Source organism: Varanus komodoensis, unplaced genomic scaffold, assembly GCF_004798865.1.
Source record: "Varanus komodoensis strain SLA01 unplaced genomic scaffold, ASM479886v1 scaffold1, whole genome shotgun sequence".
NCBI classification, from domain to species: domain Eukaryota; kingdom Metazoa; phylum Chordata; class Lepidosauria; order Squamata; family Varanidae; genus Varanus; species Varanus komodoensis.
Genome location: NW_025335268.1, coordinates 106,655,748 through 106,668,401, shown reverse-complemented (window position 1 = coordinate 106,668,401; position 12,654 = coordinate 106,655,748). Strand labels below are relative to the sequence as shown.

Here is a 12,654-nt window from a genome sequence, read left to right as displayed (position 1 = left end):
GTTTCTTTGTTGCAAGATATCAATACGTGAAGGATACATCCAGTACTATTTGAAGGTGTGATCATTTCATCCTATTTAGACAAAGGTATTTAAGGTAGTGGCTTCTCAGTGAACTTTTGGGGAGGCTTTGCAAAACGGCTTCAGTTTAGTGGTAAAGAGCATGATTCCTTTCCTGCCATCTCTAGGTACCATGGGGAAATACTTTTGCTGGAAACCCCCGAGAGTCACTAGCAGCCAGTGTAGAGATGTCTTTCCCAACTTGGTGCCCTCCAGTAGTTAAGGACTAAAACCTCCCGTCAGAGTCAGCCAGCATATCCTTTTGTCAGGCATGATGGGAGCTGTCACCCAAAGTACCTGGTGTTAACAAGTTGGGAAGCCAAGTGTAAACAACAGTGAGATAGATGGATCATTGTATAAAGTAACTTTTTAAATGTCTTTCCATAGAGGCCCTACCAAGGGTTTTCCTCACATCCATCATGGAAGTTGTACATGTTAAAGAGGTGTTGTGAATATGCTCTAGATAGCATGCTTATTTCTCCTATATTTGTTGCACCTCACTGTCATTTTGTGTGGACTAAACCTGAGCCCAAAAGCACACTTCCCATGGCTACACCTTCTGGGGAAGATGGGCAGTGATAAACAAGATGTCTTCCAAAGACCATTGTCCACCAGTCTTAATCCCTTGATTGAGAAATTCCTGATAAACCTCCAAGGAGCTTGTTTGAAAATCACATTTCTAAAAAGATACTCAGTGTTATTAAGCATGTTTACATAAACATCTGGTGTTCCTTTTGATTTTTCAATCCTGCTTTAGTTTGGTTTTTAATTAGAGGAGTCATAGTACTGGATAATGGAAGTACTGAAGGTTGTACAGGAGCCTACTATACAATGCTTTGGTATTTGAGTTCTGTATTGGAGTACAATTCATATAAATAGATCTGCATTCTTGTGATAATGTCAGGGTGGGTCAGTTCATACAATATGATAGCCCATTTGTGTTGGTTTACCTCTAAGGAGCTGCAGTCACCATTATGACTGGTGCCATAGCTTACTCTGTCAGTGGCGAAAACAGCCAGTGATGGTTCTTGGAGAGTTAACCCTAAAACTGTGAAATATGTCATTCAAATCAAGTCAGTGTCTTTTAGACCAATATGGTTAACTTGGAACTTGTTACTTCAACACACACATATATATAAGGTTCAGAAAGATACAGCCATAATCAAAAGCAAAATGTATCGTTCTTTGTACAGGTGTGAATCTATGTATACGCTACTTCAGTGAAAGTGGAAGCACCAGGATGGCATTCTGCCTAAAACATGCAGGTATATCAAAATGTTTTAAAATTTTCTTTAATAGGAAGATTTTACATCTATTGTAGTTTTAAATTTAGTACTATATTTCAAAGAAATAACCTTCCTGGCTCCCCCATTGCTGGCTATAATCACCCCAGTTAAAGGAACTATTTCCAGTTATGTTTTCTAAAATATATACCAAAGGTATTTGCTGACTGTGACATTTTCAGATTAACTTGGAACAAATGTCATCACTATGGTAGTCATCTTGGTTTGAAGATCAATAGCAAAACAGTGAAAGCTGCATGTACAGCTGAAAGTTTAAGAAATATTTGAAATGTAGGTTAAGGCCTTTGGCCTTGGTTCCTTTTGATAGTAGTTTGGTATATAAATCCCCAAGCAAACCAACTTCTGTTTTGGGGAAAAAAACTACAAGGAAAACCATATCAATAATGAGTGAAACACTTGTCAATATACATTATATTTTGTGGAAAGAACTAATTAATTAAGCAAAATGATTTCTAGAACTTGATAGGCAAGCCACATTAAACATACCTACTCAGAAACCAAAATGCAATGGTTTAGATTCCATAGAGGCAGGCTCTATCCATACGCAGAAAAGCTCAGTTTGATGAAGGTTCTTCTGCCTGCCTTTTGGAGATCCAATGCACTACACAGTTCACCCCATTCAGCAGAGTCTCCAGCTGTGTAGTGATTTCAGGGGCCAGGGAAAGAAGTTTACTTGGGTAAATTTGGATCAAACACTTCATCAGTTAAAATTCTGCACCATGGCAAGTGACATTCTGTCCTGTGTATATGTAATTGGAATAGTGATTGCAGCAAACAACACAAAACACTATTTTTACGGCCTCGTGTCAGACAAATAGAATGGGCAGAAGTACATTGAGTGCTCAATGAGGATGGCATTATAAGGCAGTGTTGTGTTACTGATCACCATAATTAGGAGCCAGTGTGCCAAGTATCAGGTACTTTAACCATTTATTAGAAGTCTAGTAATCTCAGTAATGTGTGTGCAGCTAAATCTTGTACTGCCATTAAGTAGCTTTGTATCAAGACTTGCCACTACAAGTCAAGGAAAGATCTGCAAAATATATGGGTCAGAGGAGTCACTGACTTGTCACTGGTACTGCATTCCTCCCACACAGACACTACTATGTTCTTCCAGGAGACATGCTCCTGCACTACAGAAATGGGGCTGACCAGATGACCCTTAAGGATGTGAGGCCATGGGCCAAGGGGAAAAAAGGCTTGTTTCCCTCCCTATCAAAGTTACATGTGTGATGAATATGAACTGCAGAAGTTCCTCCTGTACTTTATCATAAAGGTAATGAATTGTCCTAACACTGTAGTTACATGATGAAACATAGCCTTACTTTTTTCCAGCTGAAAATGACAGGTCTTTCTGTTACTTTATACACAAATTATAGCAAAACATCAAATTGTTACCTTTTATTCGAGATGTAATGACATTCCAGTTCCTATTTTTCTGTATAATTATTAACAGAACAAGAACAGTTTATCTACAGCATTTCATACCTTTACCAAAATAAATATATATTGGGCTGGAACCAGAATCTTGTCTTCCATAAATAAAAAGGATCCGATTGACTTGGATCAATTTTCAGGGCTCTTTCCCTCTCCTATGTACTGGAGCTTACCCTGTTCAGCAGAATCCCCTGACCCTTATATGTAGCATTTTTGGGGGCCTGAGGTACTGCTGTATGAAGGAGGGAACAAGAATGTTTGCTTTACCAGCCTAGATCTGGATCCAGCCCACACTTTACAAAACTATGTAAACAGGCATCTGGTTTAAAACAGAAACCATCTGCTGATACATGAAAGAAGGCACAGAGATCAGTTTTTTCAAGCAAAGTGACATATACACAACACTACATAAATACTTGATCTTTACATGTGGTCTAGCTTCTAAAATATTTAGATTTTTGTTTTCAGCTCCCCACCATAGGCAAACACTGCCAAAGAGCTCAGCAAGTTGCAGAGTTGCCCATTTAGTTACAATAGTGAAGGGGCAGGATGCATGCCTCCCATCAAGCAATCTACACAGCCCTCTCCAAACCGCCATCCTGCATTTTCTTTCTCTCTAGAAGGGAGATCATCAGTTGTTTAGAATTTCAACATTCAGTAAGCATAACCATTGCCCAAGGACAGGGATCCCTTCTGGGATGGGCCAGTAAATGAACCAAGCAGCTTGTGCCTGAGAGCAGAACTTAATGGGTAAACCTCAAATGAATAGTATTTTGTGTAGAAATGCAAAAGCTATTAGGAGATGTTAAAATGATTTGTGACTTGAACATTAAAAATAAATCAGATGGGCCAAAAATAAAATTTCAAAATAAAGCTTCTGAGTTCCTGTTCTAATTTCTTTTAAAATCTATGTGAAGAGGCTCAAACTTTGGCCAATCTGGTTCTAGCATATTTGAATAGTCTTAACTCCATTTAGGGGAGTATTTGTTCCCATGTGTCCAAAAAAGGGTGTAAAGCAAAGCATCTGATTTCTCCTACAAAATGTAGCTTTAATGCATGGCTTGCAGCTCCAGTAACACCTCCTTGGAAGCTGAATCATCACATGATGGACTGTACATCAGAATTTGAAGGTAAAAGCTTTAATCAGCAATGCTCAAACAAGAGCTGATATGGGTTAACTGAATAAAGCAGATAGCATTTTGAAGGGTAATGCCTGTCCTCTGTTTATAAGTATTTGTACTAGTGCCAGCTAAAATATGAGCCAATAATTCTGTCAAAGTTTTTCTTCACAAATACCACATCCTACAATAAAGTATTTTCTCTTAATATTGGGTAAATTTTGTTTACTGAAAGATACATCTTTGATAAATCAAGTTTGGCATTTCAAGCAAAAATATTGACAATGTTTTATAGTTATTATTTTTACTTTCAGGCACTCATTTCTGATCATGTAAATTAAAAATCTGGAATAGTAAGGAAAGTGGTTGCAAATTACCATTTCAAAAGCATAGAACTGCACTTAGATTTACACATGTACTCTACTTATTTAATCAAAAATATAGTGCATAATATTAAATACACAAAGATTCAACACTATAACAAACTCCTATAAAAATCTGTTTTCTTTCTTTTATAAGGCAGTGCTTCATAATCATGGGCAATACATAAATATACCTTTGGTTTCTCGGAACTATTTCACTATTAAAAGGACAATGCAACTAAAATGTTTTGATGGGCTGTTTCACAGGAAACACTGTTTTACACAACATACTACTTGAGGCGGCGTTTATACATTACTCATCACTTTCTGATTCTTCTTCATCACCTACTGGATGTGACCGGATGTTGTTCTGTGTATACATTTTGGTTTTAAAGTGGTAGTTGTGGTCCATAAGTATTGCCTATAAAAGAACAGAGCTGTATATTAATATGTACATGCGCACATGCACATGCGCGCACACAGACACACACTATTGCTGTCTCTATCAACAGAACGTAAAACAAGAAAAACCATGCTGGGTCAGACCTCTGCTCCTTCAGCTCCTTTCACTCTCTGTCCACAGGATCCCTCAAGCAGGATGGGAACAAGACCTCTGCCTCCCCAAGCTCCTCAGCAACTGCTCGATGCAGGCATTTTGGTTTTTGCAACAAAGGTAGCATATATCCCACAAGACTAGTAGCCATGGATAGCCCCCTCCTCCACAAATTTGTCCCACCCTTCTTAAAGCTGACTAGCCATCACTACTACCTGCAGCAATGAATTCCCCGGTTTAACTATGTGCTGTGTGAAGAAGTACTTCTGTGCGGAATCTCCCACCATCGCCCATGCCCAATCAGCCTCATGGGATGACCCATGGTTCTAGTATTATGGAAGGAGATGAAAAATATACACTATGCATAGTTTTAAACACTTCTATCATGTTTCCCCTTACTTGCATTTTTCCATTGCCATTTCTGCTTTCCAAAGTTAAGCCTGTTCAGTAATTTTCTGGGTCTTATACAAGCAAATTATTTTCCTTAATGTAAGTACTGAATGCATGTGATAATGCAGAAGTCTTTCATTATCCAATTGCTGGTGTACTAACATGTATCAGTCTACTGGAAAAGGTTTGAATATCTACCATTTGTTTGTGCTATCAGTATTCTTATTTTACAAAGCTTTCAACTAGAAGCTGCAATGAAACACTTTGGTTGTCTACTGGTTCTCACTTTGGCTTTGTCCACCACAATGCTTGAAGCCTATGATGAGGCAGCACTTGGGAATGTGTGGTCTGATCTGGCCTGCTATTTCCTAACTTTTAGCCCTCCCTCTGTAGGGTCAAGCATACCATTCATAGGTCTCATTTTAGGAATGTGCTCCCTTAATTTTATACAAACATAGATATTGACCACTGTGCAAGGTAGGGAAGATATAAACCTCTCACCCAATCCCTTTTGCCACAAAGGTAAAAGACAAATTAGCCCTACATCATATCCAGTGGAGGAGGAGGAAAATACTTGTCCTTACCATTTTTTCTTCCCTGGCAGGTGGACTGCGCAGAAACAAGCACAGGGGAGCAAAGAGGATGTCAATAATTCCTATAATGGTCATGAGCCATGGGAACCCGATGGCCTTTGCAATGGCACCACCAACAGATGGACCTTTGGAAATACAGATTGTTTTTCAAAATACAAAGGGCACTTACAAGAAAAAACATAACATTGCATAAGCATAATTAATATATGCTTAAAAGGATATGCATAGACATAAATTACTTACAAAAAGTGGCCTTTGAAGTCAATAGAGACACTGCTACTTAAATATACGTTTAAAACAACTGAGTTTAAATACAATGTCCTTATTGTCTCACCAAGCCGACAGGTGATAAGGTTGCCAAAATTTCAGGAACTGAAGGGAATGCAAGGCAGCAATTTTTCCTGAAGCTTTATCTCAGAAAATATCTATCGCATGACTGGGGCCTCTGCCTAATACAACTAGTAATACCAAGGAGGAGAGGAGAGGAACTACGATGTCCCTTGCTTTCTTCTCCAATATTAACGATATCTACATTATACTGATTACATCACTTTTACATTCCACCTTTCTCCTTCCATAAGGCAGCTTATAAGGTTCTCCTCCTTTCCATTTAATCTCACGAGTGACTGGCCCAGGACGGCCCAGTGAGCTTCATGGCCAAGTGGGGACTAGAACCCAGAACTCCTGAGTCCCTGTCCTGCACTCTTTAATGACTATACCATGCTGGCTCTCAGGCGTCTTCCCTGCAGCTGGCACATTAATTCTGCAGCTTGCCAGGCAGATGCCATTGTTAATGCCTGCTCCAAGGCCTTTGCAATATCTGCTTGTTCATGTTACTTACTGTATTTTAAAACGTTTCAGTAATCTTATGGAATAAAAATAACAAACTACAATTTGTTTCAGTTCGCTAAAGCCATAACATTCCATTTACAAATATGAGCACAGGCAGAAAAATCAGTACACAGAATTTTTCACTTTCCTGAGTCTATTCATATTCAAAAATGCACACTTGTGACAGTGCACGAGACTGCAAGTGCACATTTGCAAAACTGCACATTCTCCCCAAACATATTTTTATACTTTAGCCAATGGGAGGAAGTGCAGATTTTAGGGGCACGCTCAGAAAAGTGCTTGTTATTCATGCTAAGAATATGTGACTTTCCTGTTTGGTAGAAAAACAGATACTTGGACTTGAGAGAAAGAGGGATGAGCATCATGATGAAAAGTAAACACCTTGATGAGCACAAACATTGCTTATTCTCCCATCCCTTTAAAATAAAGGATAAAAACCTAACAATCAAAATAAAACAACAATGACTAGATAAAATGACAGCAAAACTAATAGCAGATGATAAACAGTGCAAAGCTTTTAGGCTTTGGTACATCTTACTCAGGAGTAAGACTCACTGAATTCAAGTAAATCCTTACCTAAAGCAAATCCCATGCAAAATGCAACATCTGCAATTGCATAAACACTCCCATAGACTGAAACATGGCGCAGATCAACAAGATATCCCATAATAGGCATCATTGAAGAATCAACCATTCCTGATCACAAAGCAGAAAACAGAATATTGTAAGAAACACATTCAATTTTTCTCTTTCCACATTTTGTAATACAACCTAAACATACGCATAGAGAATAAACAGATAATAGTGAATTAGCAATTCATTTTATAATGTATAAAATATGTTCACATTAACTTACATTGTCTAACAGGTTTTGATTTCAAGAAGGTGAAGGTGCTACTGTCTTAATCTCCAAGAGCCGCAAAACAACCCTCCTCTCGGCACCTAATACATTCAAAACCTGGAGCAGTCCAGACAATTTATCCTGGCCCCATTGGTAACTATTATTGTTTCCAATAATTTCTAGCTAGTACAGAGTGGCTAGCAAACTGCCCACCAGACTTCCATGGTCACAAAACTCTTTAAGGTTTCCACAGGTATACACTTGAAAGAACACTTCAGTTCAACAATACTTCAAATATAATTAGTATTTGGAAAACATCTATATTGTGATATGCCAACATGTATGCAAGCCATAGTTTGCAAGTATTGTAAAGGAAACCGGTTTCTAACAAATGTTTGCCCTAGGATTATCATGGAATGCAAACATTCTGCCACCTTTAGTGAAATCAATAAATCTTGAAACACAATATTCTATCCAAAGGTCAAAATTCCCTTCTCTAACAGTTGCAGCCCAATACTTAATATGAGAGAAGCCAATGCAGATGGAAAAGATACCAAGTGTTTTTCCTCCTTTATCTCAGCAATTAACTCAGACATTTATCATTGTAAATGCATTCCACATTTCATTTCTTTCTGGTATATCCCTACTAGAGTTTTGTCGCTACAGCTAAGCTGCTAATGGTTGATCTTCCTTCTCTTGTCTCTTGTTCCACAGTTTATTGCATAACGCTGGGACTGCCTGTACTTCCAAATTAATTTATTAACATGTGAGATCATATACCATTCAATATGTTTGTGAACGAGCAGGGACAGGAACAAAACTTGCAGCATTCCCCAGCCACTGTCCTGTCTAAACATGCATAGGATTTCATGCTAATCCTCTTGCATGTGTATTGCCAGAACCCTCAGGAACCATACGTTACTGCCATCTATTTATGCCAGACAGCAGGAGCACTTGGAATATGTAGCATATTTTGTTGCTTTGTTTTATACATTGTCGTGAACCGCCCAGAGAGCTTTGGCTATGGGGAAGTACAGAAATGAAATACATAATGATTATTTATTATAATAAATCATCATAATAAAACCACTTGTGCTAGGTTTAATATGGGTAATTGTATGATATTATCAATTGTTTGTGAGGTGTATTTTCTTTGTAATTAAAAAGAAAACCACATGAAGTGATTTATCAAAATATAATCCTGTAAGATATTTGCTGTGTCAGGATGTCAGCATGTAATTTCTGCAGCTAATAAAAGTCTTTGTGTTTTTACAGAATACCAGCTGAATATCTAATTATTATACCATCTGTCAACTCTGATACTATATAATGAAAACGTTTGCTCAACTTTATTGTTGTAAGCACATTCTAAACTCCCTAACCGGAAACATATATACGGGGTTTCTTATATTTTATTTATTTCATTTTTATACTACCGAATACTGAGGTTCTCTGGGCAGTTAACAAAACTTAAAAAAAAAAAACCTACAAACAAAAATTAACTTAAAAAACAATACCTCAATAGCAATTGCAAGTGAAGCAGCCTAGAAGCATAGCAGTGGAACAGAATAAATTACAATATTAAAAATAAAGTTTAAAAGTTAAACTGGGGGAAATGCTGGGAAAATTAAAAGGTCTTCACTTGGCACTGGAAAGAATGCAAAGCATGTGCTGTGGGCCCTTCATTAGGGAGCTCATTCCACAGCTGGGGCACCACAACTGAAAAGGCCCTGCCCTGGTAGCCACCCACCTCACTGCCTTTGGAAGGAGTTCCCAGAGAAGGCGTTTCCCAGAAAACATATGGGATCAGATGATGCTTCAGATGACCTGGCCCCAAGCTGTTTAGGGCTTTGCATGTTAGTATTGGCACTCTGAATCGGGCCCAAACTTCAACCGGCACCCAGCGCAGCTGGAAGAGGATTAGAGTAATATGTTCTCAGAAGCCGGTCCCATTAACAGTCTTGCTGCTCTGCTTTCGATCAGTTGAAGTTTCTGGGTCATTTTCAAAGGCAGTTCCTTGTACAGCACATTCCAGTATTCCAAACGAGCAGTTGCCAGAGCACAGATAACTCTCTCTGCTCAGGTAGGTTGTAGCTTGTATATGAGCTTAAAGCTGATTAAAGGGGTTTTGTGCCTACACTGGGTGCAGGAGCACCCACAAACTATGAACCCTGCCCTTTAGGGGGAATGCAACCCCATCCAGAACAAGCTGAGTATCTTGCCTCAGGACACTTGTGTTTACTTCTTTTGGACAATCCAAGCAATACAAAACATTGGTTTTTAAAGGAAGCAACAGAAAATAATGTAAAAGCTATTCTGTATTGTATCTAGAGGGGTTTTTAACAAAACATTGCAAAGCAACAAGAGCAAATACCCAAGCCACTGTTCTCTGCATATTTCAATTACTCATGTCCACTGCTGAATGCAAGATATACTCTTAGATCCTACATGCATCTTTGCCAATGAAGAGCACCTATTAGTAGTGGAAGAGGAGAGCGGTCCTAGATACAGTATGAAGCTATCATTCCCCAAACAGGCAACCATGCATTTGAAAACACACACAAACAGTCCCTCTCCAGAAAGTATCTCCACATGCACAGTTCGGGGCATTTTCCTGGGATTTTAAAAGGCACACATAGCACTCTTCCATGTTCAGAATCCATTTGGGAAGGGGAATCCTCCTTAGTGGTTTTCCTGGAAGGGGTGACATTTATTTGATTTCTAGCCTGCCCCATTAGCCACATAGCTCCCTGGGCAGGTTATGCAGCTCCCTGATATGCCAAAATGTAATCATCAACATGTGTAATGCAGTGTGTCTGGGAGAAACCTCCTCAAGTTCATTCAAGCCTTTTTCCTATCCTCATTCAGGCTAGAGCATGTGCACCAGTCATCATTTGTAATGAAAGGCATGCAACTATTTCCCCAGAGTACATCCAGAAGGCCCACTGCTGCCTAGGAACACGTACACAGCCCAGCTGACAACCGCACACAGACACAGCAGGCCCCATGTTTAATGGCAGTGCTCCTGATCTCCGTGGAATTTGGTTTGGCCAACTTCAACATCGTTCAAACATCCCTCTACCCATTGTTAGTTACTTGACTGATTTTACTATGGCCTTGATACAGTTGTAGTAGACAAATAAATCTGTGCTGCTGTATTTACAAATATATATTGAAGTTCAGATTCTGTATAATTTCGCAGCTGCACTTAGTTCCTCTAAATCAAATTTCTAGCTATGAAAAGTGTTTTCCTTACCAATGGCAAAGCCAACCCCAAAATTCGGTGCTATGAGTCCATATATGTTTTTAGCAAGTGGTACCTGGAAAGAAAGAGGAGGGGGAGGGGGAGGGGGAACAAAGAATTACAAGGTTAAGCTGATTGTAACTTAGGCTTTTCATTAGACTTCTGGCGAATATTTATCTCATCTAACCTATTAAATTTCTTTACCTGACAAAATGGGTGGAATAATACAAAAATATAATTAATAATGAAAGTACTATTAGTAAACAATTATATGTACAATATTAATTTTCACAGTCCACAGTCAAGAAGTTTTCAGATGTGGGAACTACACTGTCACATTGCACTATCGTCATTAAAAATCTCTTGATAATTTAAGACTTCAGTGTTTTCCTACAGTGAAACACATAGGTGTAAATACATACATGCACAGAGGGAGAGGAAGAGATTTACATTCCAATGATAATTTGCCTTATTTCAGTTCAGTAGAACTCTGGTCTTTTGAAATTAGAGATATCATCATGGCCATAAGAGATGTAAAGCTTTTGGAATAACATAAGCCTTGATTTCCTTTGTAATTCTAATGTAAAGCCTGCATTGGCTAATGAAGTACATTTAACTCATTTTTCTGCCAAATTCTCTCCCAGATGAACATCATTCATACTTCACACAAAAAACAAAGATGTTCATATGCTACTGTAAATCCGATCCTATGTACAAGGAACACTTTTATTCAATGAAAGTCACTTTCTACCAGTCTTAGTTGTTGTTGTTATTAAAAACCCAATCAGCTTTTAACATGGAATGCCTGGAAACCTTACAAGTGAAAGCTAAGATTCAGGATAAGGGAAGCTAAAATGTCATGTTTATGGCACTGTTCATTAAGTGATGCTGACTATGAGAATATACGCAAATATGAGAATCAAGAGGGCACGAATCACTGCTCAGAAATAATATAATAGAAGCTGCTGCAGCCTCTTATCCGTACTTTCCTGCATAAAAGTGAAATGGCTGCAGTACCATGTCAGAGTGTTACGGTCAAGTTTCCTTTCCAGTTCGAATAAAGTTTGTGTCCTGATCGAATCCCAGACGCTAACTTTGTTTTCATCTAATGCTAACTAACCCTTGGTTTATTTAACTCAGGAATATCCAAACTCTACCACACTACACAACTGAGAAAGAGAATCCAAGTTCTGTTACTGGCTTGTGAACTCTGTGTTATTTAAACGATCAGTTGTCATTATATTTAAATCCAAAACCAGGGATTAGACCTGGGTACTTCATGCAGGCTACAGAAGACAACAATATAAAAAAAGAGTATCATGCCAGCTCCTCCAACCATTCTTCTTGCCAGTACCACAGCAATGCAAAGGCATTTGGGTACAGAGAAGCAGCTAGGAAGGAAAAAGGAAATAAATAACCCAGGGACTGAGGAAACAAACTAAGGTTTATTCAATCATTTGCCAGACAGACCTTGGGTAGGGCAACAAACCATTGTATTATGTTTGTATTATGTACAAGAGAAGTCACTACATTCCACTACTGCTACACACAGGGCAGAGCTACTGATAATGTGTATGAAGAACAGAACTTGATTTTCAAAGTAGAGAAGTGTCAACTTTTACTCACACACAAAATGCTTATTCCCACTATTGCCATCCCAGTTAGTGCACAAAGCCACCTGTCAAAGGAGAAACATTATCTTTTAGACATGAAAACATGTAAACACTAAACACGTGTTTTCCTCTAGCACCACTGTAGTTAACAACACTAAAGTAATAACATGACTTTAAATAAAATAGCTTCATTTCTATTCTGTTGAAGTCTATTACAATTTCTGTGTCGTGCCTGATGCCCCGACAGAGGCAGCACCTCGCGAGGAGGATTTAGGCTTGAGACTCTGTAG

At 38.6% G+C, this 12,654-nt stretch overlaps 1 protein-coding gene across 1 annotated transcript in view; it reads right to left on the bottom strand.

Annotated features, from left to right (window-relative positions):
• Positions 1-2,747: 2,747 nt before the first annotated feature.
• Positions 2,748-12,654, bottom strand: part of SLC18A2 (solute carrier family 18 member A2) — a 33,507-nt gene continuing 23,600 nt past the window's right edge. Inside the window, exons 13-17 of the mRNA XM_044439641.1 lie at positions 12,378-12,429; positions 10,764-10,827; positions 7,243-7,362; positions 5,806-5,939; positions 2,748-4,699 (exon numbers count right to left, since the gene is read on the bottom strand). Coding sequence (XP_044295576.1) covers positions 4,592-4,699; positions 5,806-5,939; positions 7,243-7,362; positions 10,764-10,827; positions 12,378-12,429 — 478 coding nt within the window. The 3' untranslated portion in view covers positions 2,748-4,591. The remainder of the gene's footprint in view (positions 4,700-5,805; positions 5,940-7,242; positions 7,363-10,763; positions 10,828-12,377; positions 12,430-12,654) is intronic.